General features: G+C 45.0%; 1 protein-coding gene across 1 annotated transcript; it reads left to right on the top strand.

The window, feature by feature from the left end:
• Window positions 1-3,045: 3,045 nt before the first annotated feature.
• Chd64 (transgelin calponin-3) lies at window positions 3,046-14,746 on the top strand. The gene is made up of 4 exons (XM_076811874.1): window positions 3,046-3,238; window positions 13,320-13,456; window positions 13,537-13,741; window positions 13,846-14,746. The coding sequence occupies exons 1-4, from the start codon at window positions 3,182-3,184 to the stop codon at window positions 14,014-14,016; spliced, it is 570 nt and encodes a 189-aa protein (XP_076667989.1). The 5' UTR covers window positions 3,046-3,181; the 3' UTR covers window positions 14,017-14,746.
• Window positions 14,747-14,849: the final 103 nt, after the last annotated feature.

Below are 14,849 nucleotides of genomic sequence, written 5' to 3'. Positions count from 1 at the left end.
CACTCGCAACAGTCTCGCGAACATTCCTCCAGCTCGAATTCCACTAATGCCATCAGCAGTTTGAAATCAGCTGGCGCGACATTCGTCCAAGGTTTGCGCTTATCCGACGAAATCTAAAACATACGCAAAAGATATCCGAGCAAAAGCGAGTTGCACGAAGAATTCCAGCGTCCGTCAGAAACACGACGAAGTGAATTCAATGCAGCGAGAGCAGAAACTTAAGAAATCCTTTCGACCGAGCCAAAAGCGGGCTACCATAAGGAAAACAAAATGTTGTTTCCCCCATTAAAATGAAATCGTTCCTCCCAATCATTTACATTCCAAGCAAAGATGGGCAAAAATTTTGTTTAAATAAAAATTTCGAGGAACGAATTGAAAAAATTATTGTCGAATGAAAAAATTAACTTTCTTCGTCAAATAATCTATGGTTAAAGTAACTTTTACTTGATCCGTTATTTAAGTAATTTTTTAACTCTGATTTCAGGTGCTTCAATTCCTCGAGAAAGAATTAAAGTCTTGTTAAAAGTATTAAAGGTGTATCTTAGATTTGGTATTTTGTTAGAATTAAAGGTATATTTTATCGATATACGGAAAACTATGCGATAATCTCGCATAATAATCTCGTCTACAGTTTCTCCTTTGGAGCAGGCGTAGAGCTAATAGAAATCGAGCGGGTTCCTATTATACAAATTGCATAGGAAGCACGAGGCAGTCGCGTTCGCCAAATTAGCAAGCCTTTCTGAAGCACGCGAGGGGAGGTCCTTGCACTTAACACTGGTTCGCTCGCGGCGAATAGCGCGAACAGGAGACGCGTGTTGGTCGCACGCGTACACGGGCGAGATGCAATCCTCAGGTACAGGCGTACGTGGCCTCGACCTTGGTGCATTGCTGGACTGCACTGTGCATCGTCCCACGCAGTGGCGTAACGCCCAGGTGAAACTCCAATTTTTTGCTCGGCAGTCTCCTCTAAAGGAAACGCGTACTGACTTCTCTATAGTCTCCATTTTCGATCCCTCGTTCTTACCAATCTGTAACTCTTCTTCATTTACAGAGAGGGGAGTCTTTAAATTCATTCACAAAAATTTCTTAGTTCAAGTAGCGCAGAATTAATCTGCAACGCCTTTATATTCAAGTTGAATGAGTTTGGTGCAAGTTAAGTGCCCCTAAATATCCAGCAAAGTTGAACATTATCGAGAACTGTTGGCAAGTCGCTTCGTACGCCGTATATTCCGCGAGTGAGTAAGTAGTGTTTTTTTAAGGATCACACATTCGCTGGGGCTCGGACGTACAGTCGATTGAGTCATCGATACGTGACACGTATACGAAAACGCGTAAGCAGAAATTTCAGCGTACGCTGAGATCGTCGAAGGCCGATCGTAATCGTTCCCTATTATGGCTGGTTTCATTGAACGCTCGTGACCGATGACCAAACGAACAGTGTACTCCTATATAACTCTGCAATCCCAAAATAATTCTGCCTCAACGAATCGTCCCCCGGTCGTGTCTTCAATCATCCGAAAAGGAATTACATCCTTTGTACCATTCAGATTGAAAACTCGTGGAATGTGCGAGGAGGCGCGTGGACTCTCTGTCAAAAATGCAATGAGAAGTTTAATGCAAAGCGTTTCAAATAAATTCTGTTAAACCTGTACACCCGAAGAAAAGAGCACGTTATTAACTGAATTCCGCGCATTCCATCTGTTACGACAATGCTTTTCTCACGGGGCACCGAACGTCCTCAGAATACTGCAGGGATACAAGGAAACCGATGTACGGTCGCAGAGTACAGTTCTGCAGAGGAGATTTATGGCGCGCGGCTCGCAGTATTCAAGTTCGATTCTAATCCTTCGATCAGCCACACAACGGTAAAAAAATCAGTGTAAGAAGTGCGTTCAAATTTAAGGAAGTAATTGGAATACAAAATCCTGCGAATTCTGCGCCGAATCGCCAGTAGATCGTGATCGAAATCAGTGTTCCAAATCACTTGGTCCAGTGAAATGCGCGCGGTAAAAAATTCTTTGTCGCCCTACTGCCAGTTCCATTTCCAGAACGAGTTCTCGTCCTAAAGCAACAGAGGGGCACGAGAAAGCGGTCAGGATGTAGCTGGCCGAAGGATCCTACAGTCTATATCTATCGAAGGTTCCTTGACCTAGCAATAATTCTTTCATCGCGAAGGAATTCTTATAGCCTCCCAGCAGCTGGAAATAAAACTTAATTAAGGGATATCAAAGTAATTCCAGAGGCGATATTTATAGCGCTTTAAAGACGAACAACATTCTACAGCACACAAACAATCTTTTCCCTGAATGCGTGTAACAGTAGAATGATAAGATTATCGTATCGGAGGATTTAGGAACTTTCGAAACGAAGCGAGTGCCATTCAAAGAACTCATCGGTCTACATCTGGAGTTGATGTCATCGGTATACACAAATCAAGCGAACGTCGGTTACGCGGCAGAAAATTAATAAAGCAGAGACTGTTAAAAAACACTCCCGCGAGAAAAAAACTCGTACGCATGGCGTTAAAGTGTTGATAATTTATAAAAAAAAAAAATACCACGAAGCACGTACCAACTTTCATCGTGCCCAAAAAACCCTACCACAATTAATTTTCCAATTACCAATCATATCGAATCATGTTCGTCATTCCTCGAAATGCGATAATAATTCGTACGAAAACCATCAAGCTACTTCGCCAAAAAGGCGCGAAACGGACAATTTTGAAGCTCTCTTTTCCTCGATCTCGAGGAATCTTACGAGAAAATCTCGCTGCACGTATTAGCTCTGTTTCGTCACAAAGAATCGTCTTTCCTACCGTTACGCCGTGAATTACGTGTAACTGGCGGCTGGCCGGAGTTTTTTCGAAGCAGCCACGAAAGCGGCTCCAGGAATTCGTCGAACGCCGCCTGACGTCATCGCCGTGCCAGACTGGAGAACGGAGGTCACGTGTCGCCAACGAAAACTCGATACGCGGCCAGCGGCGCGGCAGCCAATCGGCGCGGAGCGTGCCCTCTCCAGCGTGGCGCGCGATAGCTGCCACGAGCGCGCCCGCGTCAGTCGAGCCGCGACCGTTAAACAGTGCTCACAGTGAGATTAAGTTCTGTCAGAATAGGACTAGCGATCTCTAGCTCTTCCCCACGTTTTTCTCCACTGTCAACCGACGTGAAGCGTCAGCGACCACATGATGGCGTCAAACAGAGCTACTAAATCAGGTTTTGCGGCGGAGGCGCAAAGGAAGGTACGAGTCTCATTTGCTTCTTCGCTTCCCACCGTTTCTTTTCTCGGCTTTCGGGGGGAAGGGGGCTGTTCATGTTTCGCGTTTGTTCGGCGCCACCGTGACCCAGTGCGCCACCACCCCCCCTCTCAGGAATTCGACCTAGTAAGGGTGCGTGGTCGCGCATGTGCGGTTACCGGGGTTCATTGCACCTCAACTCGCTCAAAGGATGGTACATAGAATTGTAATTTGGGATGATCGATGCCATGGGTTTGGGGTGGGAAACTTTGATTTTGGTAATTAATTCTTTTAATGGGATTCGACGATTGTTACTGAGCTTTTGGTTGAGTGTTATACTGTGGCTTATTGGGAAAGCAATAGGGAATCTCTTTTGTGCCATGGATTTCTGAGATAAATGTTGATGGATTGAATTATTTCGAATTTAACTGTAGGGCTGTATAAAAAATTTCTTGCATCTGTTTTTGGTAAAAGTTGTTAATATGTTTTATCGCTTATAATTGATAGTTGATAGTGTTATTATATTTTCTTTTCTGGGGGGGGGGGGTTGGGAGTGTCCCAAAGGGGTGGGGCATTTAGAAAATATATATGAATGCCTCGGTAGCGTTGTTTTGCTTCTTCGGTTCAGTGATTTAGTGGAAGAATTCATGGCTGGTAAATATTATGATCTTGTATTGTTGTTTGAGGAACGCTAGGAGGAGTTGAGCGTTTGTCTCGAGTGTATGTGTCAGTCTCGCAATCAGACGCCTATAGATTACGGCCCTCGTGTCAGAAATATTTCATGGCGCTTATCGGACAAACTAATCCCATAAGTAATTGTAACGCGGGATACCGAAGCCGGCCACACGGCAATGTCACGTTTTTCCTGGAGTAGCTTGCACAATAAAATAAGAAAAGCAAAATACTACTTTCTTATTTCGAACTGTGCATTTGATTTACCTATGAGATTAAATTACATCACCTCGACTTAATATAATCAATTACGCTTTAATTTCTCGTAACTGCTTAATGCCCTGCATCGAGCGAGCACTTTCGAAAATACTAAAGGAAACATGGATCTCTGAAAGCGTTGGAAAGTATCATCGTCCACGGTGCAATCTAAAGCGCCGTATCACGGTGGATAACGCGATACAGATAAGTCTAGTGTAAACGGAAGGGTTCACGGAAGATTATCAAAGTTTTAATACGCTCGGAGGAGTGTCACCTTGAGGAACACCTGAGACATCTGCCCACACTGCTCACCTTTGCAACGAATTGGCTTGCGAGTAACAGCTGCCGGGCGATCCTTTCTTCGGGGCCCGGGGAATTAAAATGAGAGACTCGGTTGCCGAGGAAGGGAGCGTCCCTCACGAAACTCGCTGGCCATGGTACACTTCTTCGCGGTGCTCACTTCTCCCTAATATTTTTCTGCGGCGTTACTGCGCGGTAGAAGCACTGTATCGCGTGCTACGTATTTTAGGGTTTACTTAACCCTCGTGTTTTTACACGTGCGAATGGCAATGTATTAAACCTCGTTGCTTTCTTCCTTCGTTTATAACTACTTGCGTTCTTGGAATTGCTTTTTATAGAAATTCTTACTAAGTAGCCCTACTAGAGGGAAACTAAATAGCCGCACTGTACAAGGTGGCATAAATGAAAAAAGTACACGTTCATATAAAAACTTTTTGTAACGCTATCCTTTTAATGATTATCATACTCAGTCGCGGATTTAACTGGGCGATCGATGAGCAGTTGCCGTCTAGGTCCCTGCCCCAGGCCCCATCCTTAAAAGAAATTATGATTTTATCCAAACTATATTTGTTTTCTGTAGATACTACTACACTCAGCCCGTTTTTAGTAAACTACCTTTTCATCTTCCCGAAAAATGGGCCTCTCGGAACGTTTGCCACCTGGGCCTTTTTTCTTAAATCCGCCACTGAGTATACTCCGCCATAAAGCCTCGCACAGTGCACCACTTGCAGTTGCATTTGCTAAAAATCGGAACAGGAAGATTTCCTTTCTCTGTTTTCACTGCGAAAACGCAGAATCGTCCCCGTTGAACGATCCATCCTGTGGTGCAGCCAGTCACGATCCTCCACCGAATAAGCCTCTCGCGACGAAGAAGAAGCACGCCGACGCTGTATGTTATTTAAATTGGAGCATAAATATCCATGTCAGTGCGATTGATAACAATGCTGCGATCGAGGAGCACACCGTTGCGTCGTGAGACAGAAGCCGCGGGCCCACATCCGTCTTTCAATTAAACACGCCGAGGGGAAAGAAATGGGGCGAGACACAGAGGACCCGTTGTGCGCGCCAACTAGAGCCGGTTCTTTTTGTTTTCCCGCGAAACAATCGGCGGGTAACAAGCCCGAAGGACGCTCATTACGGCACTCGCGGAGAGACTCGTGCTCGTTACGATGATACGGTTATCGCGATCGGAATGCAACGGGGTCCCGTTCCCTGCATTTCGCCGGTGCCGCTCTGCCTTTCGTCCCACGATTAGCGGCTAAGGTCGGCCGTCCAAGGAAGCGTGCGTGCAGCCGCGGCGGCCGTGCACGACGCACCTGCTTTTTCGATTATCGAGGAGCAACGGTGCATTAGCGATGGAAGAATGAATGACAGGGTTACGCGCGGCGACGCTCGGCGATCCCAGCGCGGCGAAAGGTCGTCCGATGACATTGTTATCGGTATCTTGTGATACGCTTCGCGAACCACGACCACCATTCGGTAATTACTGGGCCCGCGGGTTCAAAGATCCCCTTCGAAGCAGCTGTTCTCGGAAGTAATTAAAAATAATGCCGTTCCCCTTTCGACGTCGCGCTTTTTGTAGCGTACACGGCGAACGTTTGTGTTATAAATTGCGACTGTAGCGAAGTTCGGTGTCCGTTATTTCGAGGAAAAGGGGAGCAGCCGTATAGGGGCTCCGCTATCGATTTATCATCATCGCGGAGGGGGCTAATTGCCAGAAATGGCGATTTTATTGGTCACGCGGCGACCTCGAGAATTCGATCGAGTAAACGTTACGCGGACGCGTCGCGCATAAGTACCTACCGTTGTCTGCCGTTTTTTGTCAACCACGTCGATCAGAGCTTACGTTTTGCTTGTCAATATTCAGAGTCGTGTTTGTGAGAAGCATCAGCGTGTAGTTAGATCTCCTAGTATTTTTCCTCGTCGAGCGACATATGGGTGCAACGGTTCGTTAGAGATAACAATTATACGCAGCCACGTGTTTCCGTGAACGTCGCGCGACGAGCGTGCAGCACTTATGCTCGGCGCCTAAAAATAGGCATGCTTCATTGCCGCGGAGGATATCTGTATTAACCAGCGGAAGCAATGTAAAGTGGTTTCCGTTTTAGGAGCGAATGGTCCAAGTCGCCTTCGTGGATCTCCAACGTCTTGCGTTTTGAAATTATCACTCGTTTCAGCTCTTCCTCCCGCCCTCTTTAGAGCTTAGACTCGTCGAGATTTCCGCGGTTCATCTTCTTGCTCGGTCATTCAAGTCACCGCGCAAGGCAGTTCGACTCGCGATTAGAATTTCTCGATTATCTCTTCGCCAGCGCGACCGCCGGCTTCTAAATCACTGGCGTGAATTCGGAAAATGGCACAAGGACTTTCTGAAGATTCGACGGGCAAATATTTGTAGAAATCATCGGCGCGGGAGGTGGAGCGTGTCAACCAAAGTCGAGGCTGTTGCAATCGCGAAACTCCGAACTGATATACATAAATTCGTATACAAATGATTAGCTGACGAGGACGAGCATGGCAATAGAGGCGAAGGACAGCGAGCGTGCTACGTGAATTCTGTTAAGCGAGTCATGATATACGTACGTGGAACTCTGCGTCTGCGTTCTGCTCGACCTCCTCGCGAAAACGAGGTTCCCTCGATCACTCTGGTCCGACGAGGCTCCTTGAAAAGGTCACGAATAAACGGCGAAGGAACTGGAGGATGATTTCTCGATAAGATTCGCGATAAAAAGCTCGGAGAACTGAGAGTTGGTATTTACTCGTAAGTTGCGTTTTCTTTTAGATTCCGTGGTATAAAAGTTTGGTAATTACTTTCTTTCCTTAAGTTGTGGTGTAGCTTTAATTAGTATAGTTTTGATTTTACTATCTCGGAGTTTTGAGTATCCGAGTACTCGAGTACCCGCGAAATTTATTTTCGGATACCCGGATATTTATCTTTAATTTAGATTCGAGTATTTTATCACGATAACTCAATAGATTAATAGCTAAGTTTGAATGCCAGCCTATTATAGTAATTGATGGATATATGAAGAAAGTGCAGCGTTTAAGATTAAAACATGGCTCGATAGTGATCTCTCACCAAATTCAATAAAATTCATTAGGGGATTATACAAATTTATATATAGAAGAAAATTCAGCTTTCTTTTCTTTTTACAAAGCTCTTGAGTTACTTCAGTCGTGGTTACATTAATCTCCCCCTGCTTTAAGGGGTGCCAGGGCTCATTGCCCCTCTCCCTTCTGGGTGTGGCGCTGTCTCTGACGAATTCCTTCTAAGGGCGTAATTGCTGGGTCTCACGATCACAGGGGTTAAAGCGAAGCTTGGATTCTGAGGAACTTTCTCTCGTTTGTGAGTCATTCGGGCATAGCTTCTTCCTTATGTCATATTCTTCTCAGCCCGAGGCCTAAGTCGATTTTAATTATCAGCGCTTCGATGTGTGTAAGAAATCTCGTTACACAATCGCCTCTAATTATGATCTACGAGCGAAGCTCTGCTGTACAGTCGACTAAACGCGAGTTAAGAATTGTAACAAATTGCAAGGGGAAAATATAATTGGATTTAACTTTCGGTACAGCTTAGTTTCAATTCCATTGCCACCGCAATTTACTTCGTTAGAATCGTTTTGCACCGCAAATAGAGGCGTTCATTCCAGTAGATCCGTTGATTACGGCGCAGCCAATTAATAACGAGAAAAATGACCGAGTTTGTCGAGATCCTGCGGCGACCTCGGCATCGCCTCCCCTTGGTGACCTTGCGTTTCTTTCAAATTAACATTGATGAATTCCCACGATCGCTGAAACATATTTCACGGTCCAGAAACAACCGTGAACCTTCCACTTGGAATATAATTTAAAATCTCAAGGAAGGGTAAATACGGACCACATTTTTTGTTTCCAGGAAAACGCATATTAAAAATATAAAAATTGCATAAGCAAAAAGTGAAAATGGTAGCTCATGCCATTTCTATAAAATTTTGTGAGAAAAGTGGTCCCTCCATTCTGCCCTACTTTTTTTTAGAAACCTGCTCGGGAACAGTATTATAGAATTTATTTATCCCCTTCGACTCCTACATTTTCAACTACTTCAACTATAGATCTACCCTTCTAAATTACCACGTAACTTATTCCCCAGTAGCTAATTAAAGTTTGAATTTTAATAGCATTGTAAAGTGGAAGAGGACGTGGAATTACGCGTTTTGATGGGCAAGACTAGCCTAGTCGATATAGTTCATTACAAATGCCGCGTGCGAAGGTGTACAAACGGTCAAACGGATTAAAGCCAAGTTCTGGAGCGATTGTATAACCGTGACGCGTCGCTGTAAGTGACTTCACTCAATTTGCAAGTTTCCACGTGCTCGCACAGGATGCGATGCCTTACCTGTTCAGGCTTCATCTCGTTTAGAGGCCCTTATATGGTAGACGTCAAGCAAACAGCCTTCGAGCTGGCTCACAATTGAAAAACTCGAGTTGCGTGCGGATTAAGCGTGCGAGATTTAACGTGACGCGAGGTCTCGCGAACTGGGTCAACGATTTTTCTAAAGAAGGTCCTCTCATCGTGTCATTCGCCTGAAGCGAGCCGGGCTTTTCGAAAACTAGAGCCGCCGCGCAGATGTAGCGATAGAAATCAGGGGATATTTATACTAGGTTCGCAAAAATTCATAGCGCGATAAAAAACGAGGGAATTTCATACGCAAAAATAAATCCAAACCGCGGAATAACATTTTTCTACATAAGGCTTCCTTTTTGAGAGAATCATTGCCAAATAGACTCCACCCTGTATATGCGAGCAATTTTCTTAATTGAAATAGCAATTCTGTAATCCTTAACCGATTAATCGCAACAAGTAATGAATTAGAAAGAAACCCTAACCGAAGCTAATCAATTTTACCTGGTGTCTGCGCGAATCATAGAATACTCTCAAAGGTGTACAGCAATATTTTACCGTGAGTCATAAATATTAATTAATACGCCAATAAGTAGAATTTACACGGCCCATTGTGTAAAAAGCAGAGAATCGATTCGTGGCGCAGCTGCACGTTGAAAATGCCGTAGAATCGTTAGAAAGTAGGTCGGCGATTAAGTGTATATCAAATCGATCCGCGATAAGTTCGATCTTCCTTAATGGCGATCCACCGTTTAAGGGAGGATCGTCGAATTCGGCCCGAATCCCCTGTCATCGAGTCTTTACTAAAATGGAAACTGGTCGAGCGAGAGAGGCGTTCTTTTTAAATGCAGTTCTCCTTGCGCTCGCGATCAAGGTGGATCGATGTAGTAACCGGTGCTCTTCTTTTTTCCCCAATCCCCGTACGAAACAGAAACTCGGGCACGCGCGTCGTACATGAAAATTTCACGATTGACAAGAAGAATTCTATCGACGTCGGATTAATCAGATTTCACTTATCCAGTGAGGCTGGTCTCGTATCAGCGCGATATCGATTCGTTTGATAATTCATTCCTAAAAATGGCGCTCTAATGGAATCGAACGCTTGATATCGTTTAATCGGTAGCCAATTGTAAGGAAAGCGCAATATCACTTCTGGGTGCAGAATGTTTGCGCGTAAGAATTGTTTCTCGATCGCCTTATCAGTGACTAAGGGGATTTATCGGTATAGCAGTAACTGTTTACTTCACTCTCATTAACAATTTCGTTGTATCGTTGTATCACGAGTCCCTCGCAATTTAATAAGATCGTCATCGATTTTCATTCTCTTTCTTAAGAAATGTAATATTTATCTTGATTTAAGCGCGGTCGATTTTAGCGCTGTAAGCGAAACGATTAACGACGCGTATTCTACGGGCAATAAATTAATCTAACCGGACCCGGTGTGTCGAGGGAAACGATTGTTGCAGAGCGATTCCTTGGATTCGTTCGCGGGTTCAACGATGCTCGACCCTCTGACCCAGTTTTCATGACCGTGAACGAGCGAACGTGCCATTTAAAAGCGTCACTGTCGCGAGCGAGCGCGGAGGATCACAACGCGATCCTTTAATCGCTATCACATGCCCCGACGATTCCTCTGACGCGATCGAATCTGCGATCGTTTAGCGCGCGCGATTCGTACAAGCTACGATTCACCTTTTTGTCGTCGAGGATGGAAAAAAGCAGCGGAGGGAAATGTACAGTGGTTTCACGATCGACTGGCTATGGAAGGCCACTTGGAGGCTCGCTAATTGAAGAGTAGATAGAAAGAAAGAAGGAAAAGAAAGTAGATAAATGGAATAGGCGTTTCGTCTAACTGAATAACGGCACTCCCGGGAAATGCTAGATTAATTTCCCAAGATTGCAAGGTTCCAACGCGTAAGGTGTTATCGGTAAAGAATGAAGTCAGCTTCTTGTGGCCATTGCCAGCTCAACTTCCTTGCGCACCGCGATGATAAGCGAGAAACTTCGGAGAGCCTGCATAATTTCGAGCACAATGGGCCCTCCGCCACGCCCTTCGGACTTCGGAAGCCTGCTCGTGAAGAGCCTGCATTCGAGACCGTACGGAATGCAGCGGAGTCTATACAGGTAGACGTCGCACCCTGTCCCTTCAACTCCGCCTTTTCCTTTCGAACCTTTCGGTGGCCCGCGCGTGGTCTTTTTCTAAACCTATCGCGTAAAAGGTATTAAAAAAATCAGAAGAAATTTGAAGCGCGAGATGACGTTCATTAATCGCCTCGATTCTATCAACCATTTTGCCAATCGGTCCAATATACACCCGGTAAATTGACCTCGGCATTGGCACTCCAAGAAAATGTCTCAGATACTTGAGGAAATCGTTCTGAATCGAATTAAATCGTAGAAGTCAATCCGTAGGAGCTCTCGCAATCAGCAAACAATATTTCCTCGTTCAGTCTTGCCTCCGTTCCGCTCTGCCGATGTAAATCACGAATATTCTCCGGCGAAGCGTGCAGCGCGGCACCATGGTCACCGTTTTTTTTTCTGTTAATGAAATTATCGTGCGCTTACCTAATACCTAAATATAGAATTCGCATCGTGCTCTACATTGCAAGCTTGTATCGCCAGCAGATAGTGGACGGCCAGCCAACGTTATCGTATCGCGCGAAAAAAAAACATTTACGGGGAGACACTTGCGACAATATCGAATCGAACGTACCTGGAGTCGTTCTTTCAATTTACACCAGACATTTCCGACTTCCGTAAGAACGCTTTAAGACATTCATTCAAGCGTAGATGAATGAACGATCGAGAGATAGGCTGCCGCTTTTTGGAGCAATTAGCGCAATGTAATCACAGTAGCGTTTACAAAAGAGGTAGAAGTAGAAATGTTTTTTTTTTTTTTTTGAAGACTGACACACGTGGAAGAAAAACTGAGAGTACACGCTACACAGAGCCCCGTGGCACACTTTCATTCAACAACTCGGGCAAAGGTGATCTCTAACAAGAAAATACACGGTAGAATGTTCCAGTGGGGAGCCGCGTTTCCTGAGAAAGTTTAAATATACCAAATTTACGATATCCACATTACCGGCGCATTATAATTACTCGCGCGTACCCCCCGCTGCTCGACGTAAGTGCAACTTGGACGGACAAAGCGATGCGTTTGGTGAAAGTGAATACCTCGGACGTGAAACTTCTTTGCATGGAAGCTTGCATTGTTCTCGCGCAGACTTCCTGACTCGCAGGAAGAAAACTGCCGTTCTTATTAGTCTGTTCCGCGTTGCTTACACCGAAAAGGATTCTTTGAGTTGAACGGTTCTTTGGATTCATGCTTGGATGCAGTCGAAACTGCAAGGAATTCGGGTCGAGTGGGATGGATGCGCGAGCCAGCGGGAATCGCTGGAGAAGAGAAATCGGAAGGTCGAGGAATGCTTATGTGCAAGCGGGCTGATTTGTTTATACAGATGCGCGAAAAAGTCGGAGATTCCGCGTCGCGGGGACACTTTTATGGGAGCTGTCGGGTGCAGGATCGATCGTATATTATTCTAATTGCATGCACAGTGGTTGCGATGCTGAATGTTTTACGACGCGAAATGCATCACGATCGAGACACCGTATGCCTAACGGAATATGCATACTGCACCGGGATGAACGCGACGGTCCAAGCCTGCAAACCTCTCCTTTTTAGGCAGTCTTATACGCGAATAACTGTGCTCCAGTGGTCTCTGCAGACTTCTCAATACGAACTTTGTCGAGCATTCGTTCGGAACTTTCTTTTTTTTTATCGAAGAGCAGTGGATTTCGATCGAAGAATCGTTGCTTGTTCTTCTTCTCCAGTTGTAGCCCTTTGAATTTCGAATGGAAGAATTTGCGTAACATAGAAATGTCTGTGACTTTAGAAGAAGATTATAATAGATGAATGTTCATGTAAAGACCCTTCTCACTTTTACATACTAAATTTACCTCTGAAGTCACGCCCACGCTCGCTGGCACACCCTGTATTGCTGCGCGCAGCAGAGGGAAGTAGGAAAATCCATCCACTCGTGGAAAGCTTCTTGGCGCTGGGAAGCGTGGGCGGAAGTGTGCCCTCGGTCTCTCGAAACGGCACAAAAACTTTCTCCGAAACGATGCTGCTCACGGCTGAGGATTCCGTGGGCCGCGTGGAAGAAACAACGGGCGAAGTGTTGAACCAAGTTGGGTCAGTGACTCCAGCAGCAGACTCGTGTCGCAGACCCTACAGGATGTGTTACTTGGATCACTGGCACACCGCATAATTAATAACAAGCTACGGCTGGAGGCTCGTTCTCCCTTCGAGTCTCAAAGATCGATGGAGATCTCGTAAATCCCCGCGACTCGAAAGCTGGGGCATCCGAACGATTTGAAAATATATACTGTGGCTATTAGGACCGTTCATCTAACTATAAAATCCTAAGAGACAGTCACTATTTCGTTTTATCTGACTGGCGATCGGCTTTGTTACAGATTAACAGTAAATACAGCGAGGAGCTGGCGCAGGAGTGCTTGGAATGGATCAAGACGATCACTGGCGAGAATATAAACACCACCGGGGACATGGACAACTTCTATGAGACCCTGAAAGACGGGGTTCTTCTTTGCAAGTACTTAGACATCCGTGGAATGACGCTCGTCGATACGACGTGGATTATTTTTGGCATTAATCGGTGCTTTCGCCTTGCAGATTAGTGAACGACATCAAAGACGGCTCGGTGAAGAAAATTAACAAGACCAGCCTCGCTTTCAAGTGTATGGAGAACATAAATGCCTTCCTGGAAGCTGCGAGGGCACTCGGCGTCCCAGCGCAGGAGACCTTTCAGACTGTCGATCTCTGGGAGAGGCAGAATCTTAATTCCGTTGTAATTTGTTTACAATCCCTCGGTAGAAAGGTAGGAGAAGAGCTGCTATCGTTATTCTGACGCTTGATAATTTCTTTGAGATTTTAAATAAGAGGCTTTCCAACTTTGCTCTGATTTGCTATTATGTTCTCCAGGCGGGCAACTTCGGGAAGCCAAGCATCGGACCGAAAGAGGCGGACAAAAATGTACGCAACTTCACCGAGGAGCAATTGAGGGCTGGGCAGGGTGTAATTAGTCTGCAGTACGGCAGCAACAAGGGTGCTAATCAGAGCGGCATTAATTTCGGCAACACTAGACATATGTAAAGCTGCTCGTCGTTAATGCCACTCCAAGTTAATTCCAGTTTCACTCGCCCTCCCCTTATTTTATTTTCATGATGCACTAGACTTATAGACAAATTATTTTCAACTATCTTTCCTGTGGTCCAAATTCATCTAAACGGCGCACAAAATGAAAAGAACATCCTCGCGCGCGGACGATAAGCCAGATGACTTTGTATGCATTTACACTTAAGTAGAGAGTACGTGTTTACCTGTCGGCGTAAGATTCCTTTTGTACTCTTCTCTTTTTCGTTTCGGCGAAACGAACAATCCGGAGCGTGACACGCCCGCGCTCAAGCAGGCAAATTCACGAGTACACGTTTCAATGGTAACGTACGTATTAACGTTGACATACTGGGAGCAATGAGAAATGTGATCCCCCTTTTCACGGAGAAGCCAATTTTTTGTTTGCAAATGTACGAACAAAGTTACAGTGCGCCACTGATAAAGGATTTTACAATGTGGCCCGGTATTTGTTAAATATTACATATAGACTATAAAACGGAGGGGCCTGGCGCGACCGGCCCCCCCGTTACTGTTACTGTAAAACCCCTTACGAGTTACAGTGTAACCAAATTATACTTTAAAAATTCATGTTGCACGTGAAATGATAAACTATTATAATTATTGTATAATGATAAATGGATATATAATTATATTAAGTATTTTGTACAAATATTTTTTGATGATTATAAAAATAATTTTTCATAATGTATCGGTGATATGAGTTAATAAACAACCCACGGACGAACAAGTAAATAGCTCGTGGTCTGGTTGAACTTATTATTTTCATTTGCAAGCCGCGCGACGTGTAACAG

The sequence above is a fragment of the Andrena cerasifolii genome, chromosome 5 (genome assembly GCF_050908995.1).
Source record: "Andrena cerasifolii isolate SP2316 chromosome 5, iyAndCera1_principal, whole genome shotgun sequence".
NCBI classification, from domain to species: domain Eukaryota; kingdom Metazoa; phylum Arthropoda; class Insecta; order Hymenoptera; family Andrenidae; genus Andrena; species Andrena cerasifolii.
This window is presented reverse-complemented; position numbering and strand designations above follow the sequence as displayed.

Excerpts from the sequence above, each read along its gene's own strand:
- Chd64 (XM_076811874.1), top strand. The coding sequence starts at position 3,182 with ATGATGGCGTCAAACAGAGCTACTAAATCAGGTTTTGCGGCGGAGGCG. Across the intron at positions 3,239-13,319 it reads CGGCGGAGGCGCAAAGGAAG|ATTAACAGTAAATACAGCGA; the intron begins GTACGAGTCTCA and ends GCTTTGTTACAG. Across the intron at positions 13,457-13,536 it reads GACGGGGTTCTTCTTTGCAA|ATTAGTGAACGACATCAAAG; the intron begins GTACTTAGACAT and ends TTCGCCTTGCAG.